Genomic DNA, 13,342 nt, shown 5'->3' with positions numbered 1-13,342 from the left:
TGGGATTTTTAAAGGCTTGAAACTATTCCCTACAGCGTCCAAACCCAGGCCTTGGCGCCTGGAACCAGGCTTGGCACCTGGCGCTAAGGCTGGTACTTGGCGCCAGCTAGCCAGGGTTGGCGCCAACTTTGTTTCCAGAGCGTTAGACTCTGTTTTGTTAATTTATCTTTTTTGGCTGATTTTCTCTATAAATATCGTATTAAAAACTCTGTTCTCATGGATCAATCATCATCTACATCTATCATTCACCATTCATTCACCAATTCTCCTCATTCACATGTTTTCCTCAACAATTAGTTTTAATTAGCATTCTTTCATTCATCTCCCTCATTCATCTTTCCTCTAAACTTTGTTTTCTCATACAAAATTCCGCATTCACAAGATCTAGAAACACCTAGCCATATTCGAAGTTGCCTTCGCCCTAGACGTGAAAGGTTTAAATTTTTGAGGGTTTGGTCCCAAATCTCTCTTTCACTATTTAATTTAATTGTTTGTTTATTATTTTCCTTGAAGTTACTAACGTGTGTATTTTGTTATTAGAAAGAGGTACGAGGCATCAAAGTAAGTACTTTAATGGTTTTTAATTGATTTTATAATGTAGAAATCATGTTTACATTGTTATTATGATATTCCTAGTATCATGTCTAGGGTATTTTTAATATTAAATATTATTCCTGTGATGTTTCCTATGTTCTTCCTAATATTTATTCATGTTAGTATCATGTTAGGGTTAAAGATTTGATTTTTATTGCTTAGTGACATGCTAGGGTTTGTTATTAATCTTGTTAGTATCATGCCTAGGATCTTGTTATTATTATGCTTTAATGTTAACATGAACATGATTATGATTATAATTATTATAATTTATGATTATGATGATTATGAATATTATTATTATTATTTTGATGATGATTATTTTATTGTTATGATTATAATATTATTATTCATGATGTTGATTATTTATTGTGTTTCTTGATTATTTATATTTATTGCTTGACCACTTTTATGCATGTTTAAAGGGAATTTGGTACTTGTAATCATGCTTAATAAGATAATTAATAATCTTGTTAGGGTTAATTTGATTATAATTCAAGTGATCGCCAATAATAGATTTATTTGTGCATTAAATTCAACCAACATAGATTAAACAGGTTTAGGGTTAATCCTATTTATTGCATGTTAATTAAAAAGCGCACATGAATACAATCAGAATAAAGTAGAGGCCTATTATTAGGGCAGGTTCAATCTCTTTTAGGTTGGATTTGTACCTTCATCCCCGAACCCTTATTTGGTTCTAGACCTTATGGAGTTGACGATCTCTTGGATCGTTAAGGGGTGTAACCTTCACCTCGTGAACGGTTTACAAGTTCCTAAAAAACTTGTTGGCGACTCTTTTGCTCTATCTTCTTCCCTTTTGGACGCCACCGTACTTTAGTGTACGATCATAGTGGGGTTCAAGCTAGTGGGATTTTAAAGACTTGAAATTATTCCCTACAGATACCATGTACAAACTCAGAATTTAGAGAGAGTTTTGGGAGAAAATTAGAAAGAAATTTTATTATGTCAGCTCACACTTTACAACATGTACAAACCACAATATATAGTGTAAGGAAACAGAGAAGCTTCTCGAAGAAGTTTTTTATAACAATAACAAACTCATAACTAATTTTGCCACATCAGCAGCAAATACATATATAACTCAATAGTTAAATATGTTTTGATCAATATTAAGCACATAGAAGTTTGCTTCCACGAGTAAGGGCCTGTTCACATTTACTTAAATTTAGTTCAGTTCAGTTCAGCTCCAATCAGTTCAGTTCAGTTCAATTCATCAGCTCCTAATTTCCCTCTCTCATAAACACTACTATAAAATTGGCCAAAGAAACCATATCAAATTGGCCAAAGAGACTACCTTAGGGGTGGCTCTAGCTCACAGGTCTCTTTGGCCTAAGAGACCACTTCATCAAAAGTGGTCTCTAGTTTTAAAAAAGAGAGACCACTTATTTAAAATAAATAGTCTCAATTTTTTAAAATTTAAGACCACTTATTAAAGATACATGGTCTTATTTTTTTAAAATTCGAGATCACTTATTTAAGATAGGTGGTATCAGTTTTTTAAAAAGTGAGACTGCCTATTTCAAATAGGTGGTCTCTTTCATTATTTTTTTTTTAAAAATAAATTAATAATCCCAACCCGCCACCTGCAACCACCTCGATCAAAACCCACCCCAGCCAACAACCTGCACCCACCTCAACGCCCCTCACCCACGCCCACCTGTACCCACCTCAACCGAAACCCACCCCAACAACCTGTACCCACCCTCGACGCCCCTAAGGGCCCTAACCCACGCCCAACTGCACTCTCCTCAACCGAAACCCACCTCGATTGAAACCCACCCCAACAACCTGCACCCACCTCGACGCCCCTAACCCACGCCCACCTGCACCCACCTCGACCCAAACCCACCCTCACCATGACCCAAATAGCCCACTCCACCCACCCAAAACCCACACAATCACCACCTAATCTAACCACTAAAATATTCATTCCAGCTTAGTTCAATTTAGTTCAATTTAGTTCAGTTCAGTTCATTTCAGCTCCAATCAGTTCAGTTTAGTTCAGTTCAGCTCAGTTCAATAAATGTGAACATGCCCTAAGTCAATTTTTGTATCATTCACTTAAGAAGAAAAAAATTTATCAATACAATCAAAATGCATAAAAGTTATTGATTGATAAAATAAAAAAATACAAAAACAAATTGGAACCCACAATAAGTCCGAATTTCTCTAAAACAAAATATTATTACTTTTACTTTTATGCATTCGCTGTTTGCAATTTATTTTGTCTACCAAATAAGACATGAGGGAGAATAAAGTTTATGTTCCTTGACATATCAAGAATACTCTCTATGAGAATTACTCATGTAGTTTGGTGCTCCCTTTTAAGAGCAAGTAATTGCTAAATGGTAAGCTTTAAACTTTCATTAACAATCAGCAGAATAATAAAGAGATGTTATGCTCTTTTACCAGAGCATTTTGAGCTCCCACCTTCAGGATCTTGCTGGTTATGCTGGATGTTATTCAGATGGAAATAAGCAAAACATGAAAAACTACGCATGGTTACAGACTTACAGCTTGAGGAGCCAAGTAGAGCAGAAGGCAACTCGTAGTCTATGATAGAGAATATCCATAGAATATTCTCATCCTAGGTTTAGGATATATTTTGTATAAGATTATCTTTGATATCTGTACATATCTTATAGTTACCTAATATGATTAGGTTTCTCATTATAACCCTATAAATATTGATCAATGGAAATCACTCTAATCAAGGAGTTTGATATTATCTGACATGGTATCAGAGCTTAGGTTTTCGATCTAACCTAAGTTGTGATACAAAGGACCTTGTTAATTGTTATGGGCTATAATAGCATCCTGTGCTTCAACTCAAGAGACAAAAGTGAAAAGTAAAAACATTTCTATGTAATTTTCTTCTCAGCTTATTTATATGTGATAAAATTGGCTTTAATACATTCCGTCACCTGCACTTCCCATTTTCTATTGTTTTGCACTTGTTGGCAAGCTCTTCAGACCACACAACAACTAATGTCTCAAATAACGACTCTCATTGAACTCTTCTAGTACATCAACGTTAACCTTCAGAACATTGAATTGGCCTCTAGGGGCACCAGACTGCTGCATCACCCTACCACTCGACGCTCTGATCCCTCATCTCTCGCCTGCATATAAGCTGCCAGGCCAGTAAGGAGACAGCAGCAGCCACCACTTCACAAGAATGCCTTGACGAGCTAATGCACCATGCCAACACCCACCTAGTCACTTCTCAGCTTAATTTGGCTGAATATTTTTTTTTTTTTTTTTTTTGGTGAAACTTAGTTTATTTTGCTCAACCCAACAAAGTTTTTGTATACTTAACATTTTTTTTTCCTTTTTTGTTTGGCTTATAATTGTGCTTAATTTGACTTATTTTTAAACCAAACATAACAAATTTTGTTAACAAAACTTATTGAAAGATAGCTGATAAGCAACTAAGCTAGGAAGAACAGAGCCTCATAGGAAAGTGTAAGACATCAATCACAAAGATTAGTGAGCGAAGTGTTATAACACTCCTATAATACGTCTGATAGTTACTGCAGCCGTAAAGTAGTACTCCCTCCGTCCCAACCTCATTCTAAAGGGTTCGCCATTGGCAAAGAAGTTGCAACACAATTTGGTGATAATATAATTGATTTTCAAGCATACCTAACAATGAGGTTACATTGTCAACGTCAAAGCTTAACTCAGAAACATCATAGAACGTATAAACTAGTAAAATTTAGGATGACTTTCAACATATTTTATTTGAAAAACAAAAGTCATATCTCTAATTCAATCTATATTATTATTATTGTTGTTATTCAAATTAACATGTTTCTATTATGTTTGTTAAGATTATTTTTATGTTTGTTTGTTTTGTATGGATATACACTACATATTTAATGTTTTTGATGTTTCTCTTGTACTGAACTTTTGATTATGTATCATCTTTGTTGATTGCAAAATTAAGATTTTTTTTCCCATTGTTCTCCATGTATAATAAGAATATACATATGGAATTTTTTTTACAAGGGTCGCCCTTGTACTTAATTTTACACTAATTTGATTAAGTGCCCTTGTGGAGTTAATTACGGTGTATATTTTTAAAATGTTATGTCATGGCGTAATAATAGTGTTAAAAAAAAAATAGAAATAAATAAACAACCTTAAACGTAGACCATGCACATGTATGTGTCATGTACTCATGTGGTATACCCCATGTCTCATTATTCAAATTATGCAACAAGAGTGGGATACATAAAGTGAACACAAAGCTTGTATTTTAGGACAATGCATGTAACTTAGCTTTTGTTCTTTCAAAGCAATTCAATTAACTTGAAGTTTTGATTGCTCCATTAAAACTCCAACACGTTTTTGGGTTGTTTTAACTTCTAACTCATCTCCAAATCCACTTTGCTTCAAGGCAACCATAGAAATACATTTGTAATGGTTTGTACTACATGAGGGAAGCCTTTATTTAGGCCATATCCTTCGATGAGTCCATTGATATAACCTAACAAGGTTGACAATTCCTATTGTAAGGGATTGTTAGCTACTACCAACTAGACAGTATGCTGATTCCCAATACATTCATCTAACTTTGCGAGATTAAGGGACACTTGATTTCTAATATGTTCATCTAGCTAGGCATGTGTCATTACGGGAACATGTGAATGTGATTATATTTTTAGCCATCGCGACTCATTAGGCTTATCCATGTTGAGTCATTAATACCTAATAATACGAAGTAACATATTTTCAACATTGGTTAATTATAATATTCTAAAAGTATTATTGTTGCCGTAATGAAGGCCATGTTATTAAGAAGTCAACGAGGGGAAATTCACACTTCGTCATCACTAATAAAGTACTATATGCTCTATCTTCTATTCCTTTCATTTGAATCTAACTAAAAAGAAATCAAAAACAAAACTGTGTCCCATTATATTTTTCCCAAAAAGGATATTAATTTTTCCATTATATCCCATTGATTTGCATTCCTTTCTTTCACAAAGTCTAAACATTGACTACTCCAACAAAAGAGTAATTTAAGTTTGACTACTTTGTAAAAAGAGTAAAAAGAGAAGATATATACGACAATTCTTAGATATTCATTCAACCTCCAATTTCGTAAGCTAAAATAGCCGCCTATTTAGAAATTTAATAAAAACAAAAAAATAAAAATAAAAATAATAAAGAAAGTTAGAAATATAAAAGTCTAAGTCAACAATTACACGTGGAAAGATCCTAAACAGCTAGATTGTACTCAATTCACATTCACATTTTGTAACACAATTAAACCTTTTTATTATCTCATTTTGGATTAATCTTTTATTTTCTCTCTCCTCCCTTTCCTATATAAATACCCCCGTTACAACTCTTACTTTACAGTAGACAAAAAGTCACAATACATAACTCACAAAATCTTTCATAAGAGAAAAAACAAAGTTTAGTTTATAGGGAGAGAAAGAAAGTGTTAAAAAGAAACACTTAAGAGGGGCAATGGCTGGCGGAGGGTTTGTAGCGCCGTCGAGCGGAGTTGTTTTCGAGGCGAAGATAACTCCAATTGTCATTATTTCTTGTATCTTGGCTGCCACGGGTGGTCTTATGTTTGGTTACGACGTTGGTATTTCAGGTTTGTTTCTTCCTCAGCTTTGTAACCATTGTTTGGATTTAGTTTTTACATTACAAATTAATTAATTTTTTTTAAAAATTATGTTAAAAGAAAACAGATAATGTGTGGTCGGTTAATTTTTTTTTTCCCAAACATTTACGTTTCATGAATGAGTACTTGAGTAGTATGTATTTAATTTCCTTTTTGTTTTTTATAATAGATGGAAAAGGAAGTAAATATGATTTGATATTTCTTAATAAATTTATGATGCCATATATATGATATGATACAATTTTATTCTATATTTGGGATCATCATTTATGTTTAAGAATTATTGATTGAATTATTACTTTCTAATTTTTAAATTTTATTTTATTATTACTTTTAAAGCTTTTTGGTTTGTAAGATCTTTGAATTTTTGAATTATTAATTTTTGAAATGGACCCTATGTGTTATAAATAGTACGGAATAGAACTACTTCATAGATTCACTCTTCTTTAATTTGTTAATAGTTCCTTTTTTATTTTTAATATCGAAAAAAGAATAGATATTGACATAATTATAATATTCAAACAAAAAAAATAGCCCTTATTTCTTTCATGTTTTTCCCGCTAAATGAAAAACTCCTTTCCTTTATTCACCCATGCATATTTCTTTTTGGTGTCAAGTAAATACAATTTTATAAGTATCAATTAAGCTACGTAATAGTTAACTTTTAATTTTAATTTTAATTTTAATTTCTCTTTACATATAATATCATTATGGAAATTTTATTTCTTTATTTAAACATATTAGAGAATTAAAGACTAAAGAACTCCTTTTATTTAATTTCTTAGCTTGTAATAATAGAAAAGAAAATTCACATGAAAAGGAGTATTTCCCGCCTGGTAGTGAAGACAACCAATAGTATGACAAAAATCCAATTACAGATATACCCTCATAAAGTACGTACAGAATTGTCGGAATTATAATCACATGGCATGAGATAGGGGTATTTTCGGAATAAAACAATCAAACCTTTGAAAAATATCCAACGTAGTTGTCTAGTAAAGATTTGCAAGATCAAATAATATGGAATCAGAATCTGAAATATGACTTGTCTTTTGCTCACCTACTACAACATGGGGTATTCAGTCAAATGCAACAAGCTAATTTTACGTCAGATTAGTTTATGTTGATCTTTTTGAAATTGGATTCTTAGCATATCAAGTGTATAGTTATATAGCTGTGTTTGTCACAACTAACATCTACACCAATATTTGCAAAGACGTGCTATACTTGTCGATAATAAAATAAATAAATTAATGACGGTCTATTGATTTATCATGTAGTTTATGGTTAACTTTCTAAATATACATACATGTACATGTCATTTTAGCTGTCGTATTTTAGTCATTATTATTCCACAGACAATATCGATAAATTTTGAGTGTGTAAATTTAAAGTGAATGCAAGATTGTTACTTATGTCATTTGCCTAACAACGGTACCAAATACTCAATATGTGTGATTGGTTAATGTTAGGTGATTAGGATTGCGTTGATGTAACAATTATGTGGAAAGTTGATAGTAACATTTGGGAACAAAATGTGGTATGATTGTATGAATTAAGTAATATAATTTGTTGAAATGCAGGGGGTGTGACATCAATGAACCCTTTCTTGGAGAAATTCTTTCCAGCAGTGTACCATAAAAAAAATTCACCATCTGCTAACCAAAGTAACTATTGTCAATATGACAACCAAGGGCTGCAATTATTCACCTCATCTCTATACCTTGCTGCCTTGGTTGCCACTTTTTTCGCGTCGTATACGACCAGGCAGCTGGGGAGGAGGCTAACGATGTTGATCGCCGGGGTTTTCTTCATCGTCGGTGTGGTGCTTAATGCTGCTGCTCAAGATCTTGCTATGCTTATTGTTGGCAGGATTTTGCTTGGTTGTGGAGTTGGCTTTGCTAATCAGGTACTTCTTTTTACTTTTGATGCCAATTTTTTCAACTATTTTTCCCAAAAGTTGTTGGAGGAAAACAATAGTCTTACTGCATGTCAATTTTTAATTTGTGGGGGAAATTTGTTTTGACTTTTGGGTGAAATTTTATGTTCTATTGAATAATTTAAGGGTTTACACTATGTACGTCATTGCTTAGTAACTAATTTAAGTGAATTATTGCATGTTACTAATAATATTATGAATATCATTATGTTGAATAAATTGAATTTTTCAAAATATCATAAAAGACTAAAATATGAATATGACTTATTAGGAGAAGATTAAACAAGTCCACCTTGGTAGACTTGAAAGACGGGACAAACTTTATACATAAGACTTGCAATAGTCTTTTTCATGTATACGCTTTTAGATTTTCTTCTTACAAAAGAGTAATCATATCAATTGTAGTTGATTTGTATACACTCCTTTTTGGACTAGCTTTACAATTGTTTAATATCATGAAGTATATATCATACTTTTTCGTCTTTAAATGTTGTTCTTACTTTAACAGTAATTGAAATACGGAAAAAAAAAAAAAAGTATACGAGCAATAGCTAGAGATGAAGTAGTAATATTCTATACAATAAGCTAATGTTTACTTCTATATATGAAAAGATATTTTGTTCTCACAACGAAAGTCTCACAAGTTATAACTATTTTAGACACGCATAGACATGATATAATTGGTCCAAATGTTTATCTATTGATATTCTAAATCAGCAAGCCATTAGGTCAAGATAAGAACTTGATTGCAAGATGATTCACTTAACTCACTTAAAGCAATTACATAATCAAACACTATTTTTCACTTGAAACAAACAAATATGGGTTCATTTGGTTTTCTTTTAATGGCCCCATATTAAAATATCATTGTTACATTATGGACCGACACCATTAACTCATTAAACATGACTTATGATTTTACATCACGATAAAACCTGGACCGTTGTGCAACTTATCTTGAATATAATAACTTTGATTATGACATAAATATACATGTGATATTGTGATTTATCCTTTTTACTCAAATTTTATTTAACCTTCTAGAATTAAGGTTATTTTAACAACATTTCATGTGAGCTGGATATTATATACTCCTATCCTATCTTTAAAAATAATTTGGTGGGCCAACTCATCCAATTTCTTTGAAACTTCGTCATACATGCTTTATTTAAATTAAATTTGCTTTACTTTATTGGAAGTTTGTGGACCTTTTTTCTTTATTTTTTAGATTATAATGACTTTTATGAATACTATTTACAACTTTTTTTCGAGTTTATATGTGAATAATAAAATAATTCACAAGTAGGTTGATGGGAGTTAACTTTTTTGAATATTGTTGTGATATTCTTTTTCTTATCCGTTAATTTTATAAAGTATTATTTGTATTGTTTATCTTGTTTTATGACTTGGAATCCAACTTTTTGTGATTATAATAAGCACGCATGTCATGCTTGTGATCTGCCAATGTAGTAAATACTTCTATAAAGAAAATTAAACTTCTGGATTTACTTTATAATGTTAGAGAAGGCTAGAAAAATACAATTCCAACTTTTATTTTATGCTCCATGGTGACGTAATAAGTAAGAGTAACATACATTTTAATCACTTTTGTTTTTATTATCCATCGTAATTACAATACATAGTAACATATATAGTAACATACAAAGTACATTTTAATGGTTTATAGTATATGGAGTAATTATATTGATGATATTTATTTGTGGTTCTTAAGTTGTTATATTGACTTTAAGAGTTAAAAAAAAAAAAAAAAAAACAAATATTATTAGTTGTCGTAACAGTGTTGTATACTTCTCATCAAAGAATTGCTTTTAAATTCAAGTAATTTTGACTTTACAACAATCATCATAATTCATGTTCAAGTTGTATGTGTACCCATGTTCAAATTGTATCCATTTATGTATATGCGAAGTTTGATATCAACAACATGCTTACTGCTTCCTAATTCAAAATTAAAGAGACTAAGATAAATATTCCGTAATAGTGTATGCAATTCGGTCTGTTGACAGACTTGACACATTTAAAATCGGATATATATTGGATAACATCTTTTGTTGACTTTGACATATAAACATACAAATGTTTCTTTAATATTTACACATCAATGCATTTTAACTTTTTTTGGTAAAATCACATTAATGAATTTATATGTGTATTAAATCTAATAAAATTGTTTTCAAAATGGATGAACAACAGGCAGTTCCCGTGTTTCTATCAGAGATAGCACCCACCCAAATTCGAGGTGGTCTTAATATTTTATTTCAGCTCAACGTCACAATCGGTATTCTTTTTGCCAACCTCGTTAATTATGGCACCGATAAGTAAGTTCCTTTTTTCCTCTTCTTTTATTTTATTTTATGTTCAATGCTTACTTCAAGATCTATTTTTAGTTACTATAATTGAGTATTCTTTAAGAATAAAAAGGGAATGTAACTACTTTTTTTTTTAAACCGGGAATGTAACTACTAATTATATAATAATAACCGATAATAATACATTGATAACCAAGCAATTATTTTTCTATCATAGGTTATTTTAATATTTGATTGATTTACATTATTATATGATAATTAAGTAGTAACTGTCTGTGATAATTATTGTGTTAAAAGAACAATATTATGTGCACAATTTTTAAAATATAACGTAATTTTCAAACAAATCTTTACGCTGAATTGAGATGATTAAACAATGTCTTCCTTTGATCGAGGTGATGGGTCGTTGAATATTATTCAAAATTTGCATAAATTATTAAGCATGAATCAGGGGATTCAATTATTAAGCATGAATTCATATGATTAAACAAAGTCTTTCTTAGACCGTGTTTTTGTTATTTTTAATTGTAATTAAATTTTTGTATCTCTTGATGTTTTGGTACGTATTAGTTGGACTTAGCTTACCTAAGTCTTAAAGGGTAAATGGTTAACGTGTTTAATGATCAACACTCAAGTTTTTCTTATTTTATGAAAGTTAAGACTTTAGAGAGATACTATACTTGGTTTTCTGTAACTTCTGATTTGGGTACTTAATATTTACGAATTACTTTGTAAAGTCCTACGTTGGTGTTTGACCTAAAATCAAATTCCGTTTACATTATTGTCCTTGTGTGTACCATTACCAAAAATGAATATGATCATATGACAGTAGCGATAAAAGCAATCTGTCCAAGTTAATAATGGCCTACTTTTATAAACTTCCTTATGGCCCATAGGCCCATATCTACAAAGGACACGAGTTATAACCTGAAATCTGTAGGACAGAGTTATGACACTTATTAGAAAGCAGTCCCCAATTTTCTCATGTTATATAGCTAGTTAATGTGATACATCTACTATATAGTTTAACTGTCATTGATTCAATTGTACGTTGTAGAGTTTAACTGATATGAACTCGAAATAATCGTGCTAAAATGTTAATGTTATGAATGTGTTCGACAATTACAGAATGAAAGGAGGAAATGGATGGAGGGTGTCATTAGGAATTGCAGGAATTCCAGCCTGCCTACTAACCTTGGGAGCTCTCTTTGTTACGGACACACCTAACAGTCTTATTGAAAGAGGGCGCTTAGATGAAGGCAAAGCCGTTCTTAGAAAAATTAGAGGCACAGATAACATTGAGCCTGAATTCAATGAACTCGTTGAGGCTAGTCGTATTGCCAAAGAAGTCAAGCACCCTTTCAGAAATCTCCTTAAAAGAAGAAATCGCCCCCAGCTCGTTATTTCTATTGCCTTGCAGGTACATCAGTAGTACTAATTAAGCTAGTGTGATAATTTTTTTTTGCATTTAAGTTTGCTTAACTTACAGATGTTAATGGTTTGTTCACTAATGTTGTTTTTCATGGTTGTTCAGATCTTTCAACAATTTACTGGAATCAATGCAATCATGTTCTACGCCCCGGTCTTATTCAACACCTTAGGATTCGGAGGCAATGCATCTTTGTACTCAGCAGTGATCACTGGAGCAGTAAATGTCCTCTCCACTGTCGTCTCTATTTACTCTGTGGACAAACTAGGGAGACGAATTCTTCTCCTTGAGGCCGGAGTTCAGATGTTTTTGTCTCAGGTGATCATAGCCATAATTCTCGGGCTTAAGGTCAAGGATCATTCCAACGGTCTAGGCCATGGCTATGCAATTTTAGTAGTCATAATGGTATGCACTTTTGTCGCAGCCTTCGCATGGTCATGGGGGCCTCTTGGATGGCTAATCCCTTCGGAGACCTTCCCCTTGGAAACCCGATCAGCAGGGCAAAGTGTGACTGTTTGTGTTAATATGCTCTTCACTTTTGTCATCGGACAAGCTTTCTTGTCCATGCTTTGCAAGTTTAAGTTCGGTATTTTCCTCTTCTTCTCTGGGTGGGTCTTGGTGATGTCCCTTTTCGTAGTTTTCTTGCTTCCTGAAACCAAGAACATCCCGATTGAGGAAATGACCGAGAAGGTATGGAAAAGACATTGGCTTTGGAAAAGATTCATGGATAACGACGAGGACTATGTTGGTGGAATTCAAGTTAACTCGATCAAGCCAGCTAATGGTAAAAGTAATGGAGCTACTGCTGCACTTTAAAGTTTGGTGTATCAATTTCAATGCAATACAAAACTCAATATTTGTTAGTAATACAATTATTATACAGTAATTTAGCTGGTATGATGGAAGTAAATAGGATATTGACGATAATCAGGGTATACTTTGGTAGCGAAACTGTGCCCTTCCTACTCTTAATGAGCTAGGATTTTCTATAATGAGTGAACAGGCTTATTTCTTTGATTCTCTACTGATTTTTACATTGTTTATAAAATGTTGATGCAATTTCACATTAACTTAATAATGGAAGCTTAGTAAAACTCTGTTTGTCTTTGTAAAGCTTATGCAAATTACAAATTGTACGAAACTTATACTATTCTAGTCTTTGTAAAGCTTAAGCAGAACACTCAAATAATTATTATTCTTTCGATTGTCTCACCGTCTCTCTTCACTCTTGTTTAGTAATTGCTAAATTGTATAAAACCTCAAAGCTTGAGTTTCATTGATTACTCTCGTGGCCAATATATAATACAAGCAATCCCTAATTTGATAGAATTAGGAAACTACCTAAAAGATATTCACAATATACTCTAGGCATAAAATAGGTA

General features: G+C 32.1%; 1 protein-coding gene across 1 annotated transcript; it reads left to right on the top strand.

Moving 5' to 3' along the window:
* Positions 1-5,976: 5,976 nt before the first annotated feature.
* LOC145632023 (sugar transport protein 13-like) lies at positions 5,977-12,977 on the top strand. Its single transcript, XM_081684276.1, has 5 exons — positions 5,977-6,232; positions 7,846-8,171; positions 10,416-10,540; positions 11,660-11,951; positions 12,066-12,977. The coding sequence occupies exons 1-5, from the start codon at positions 6,100-6,102 to the stop codon at positions 12,774-12,776; spliced, it is 1,587 nt and encodes a 528-aa protein (XP_081540402.1). The 5' UTR covers positions 5,977-6,099; the 3' UTR covers positions 12,777-12,977.
* Positions 12,978-13,342: the final 365 nt, after the last annotated feature.

Source organism: Chenopodium album, chromosome 5, assembly GCF_948465745.1.
Source record: "Chenopodium album chromosome 5, dcCheAlbu1.1, whole genome shotgun sequence".
Lineage (NCBI taxonomy): Eukaryota > Viridiplantae > Streptophyta > Magnoliopsida > Caryophyllales > Amaranthaceae > Chenopodium > Chenopodium album.
This window is presented reverse-complemented; position numbering and strand designations above follow the sequence as displayed.

Bases quoted from the DNA above. Each gene is read 5' to 3' on its own strand.
- LOC145632023 (XM_081684276.1), top strand. From the start codon at position 6,100: ATGGCTGGCGGAGGGTTTGTAGCGCCGTCGAGCGGAGTTGTTTTCGAG. The intron at 6,233-7,845 runs GTTTGTTTCTTC...GTTGAAATGCAG, and splicing joins TTACGACGTTGGTATTTCAG to GGGGTGTGACATCAATGAAC. The intron at 10,541-11,659 runs GTAAGTTCCTTT...CGACAATTACAG, and splicing joins GTTAATTATGGCACCGATAA to AATGAAAGGAGGAAATGGAT.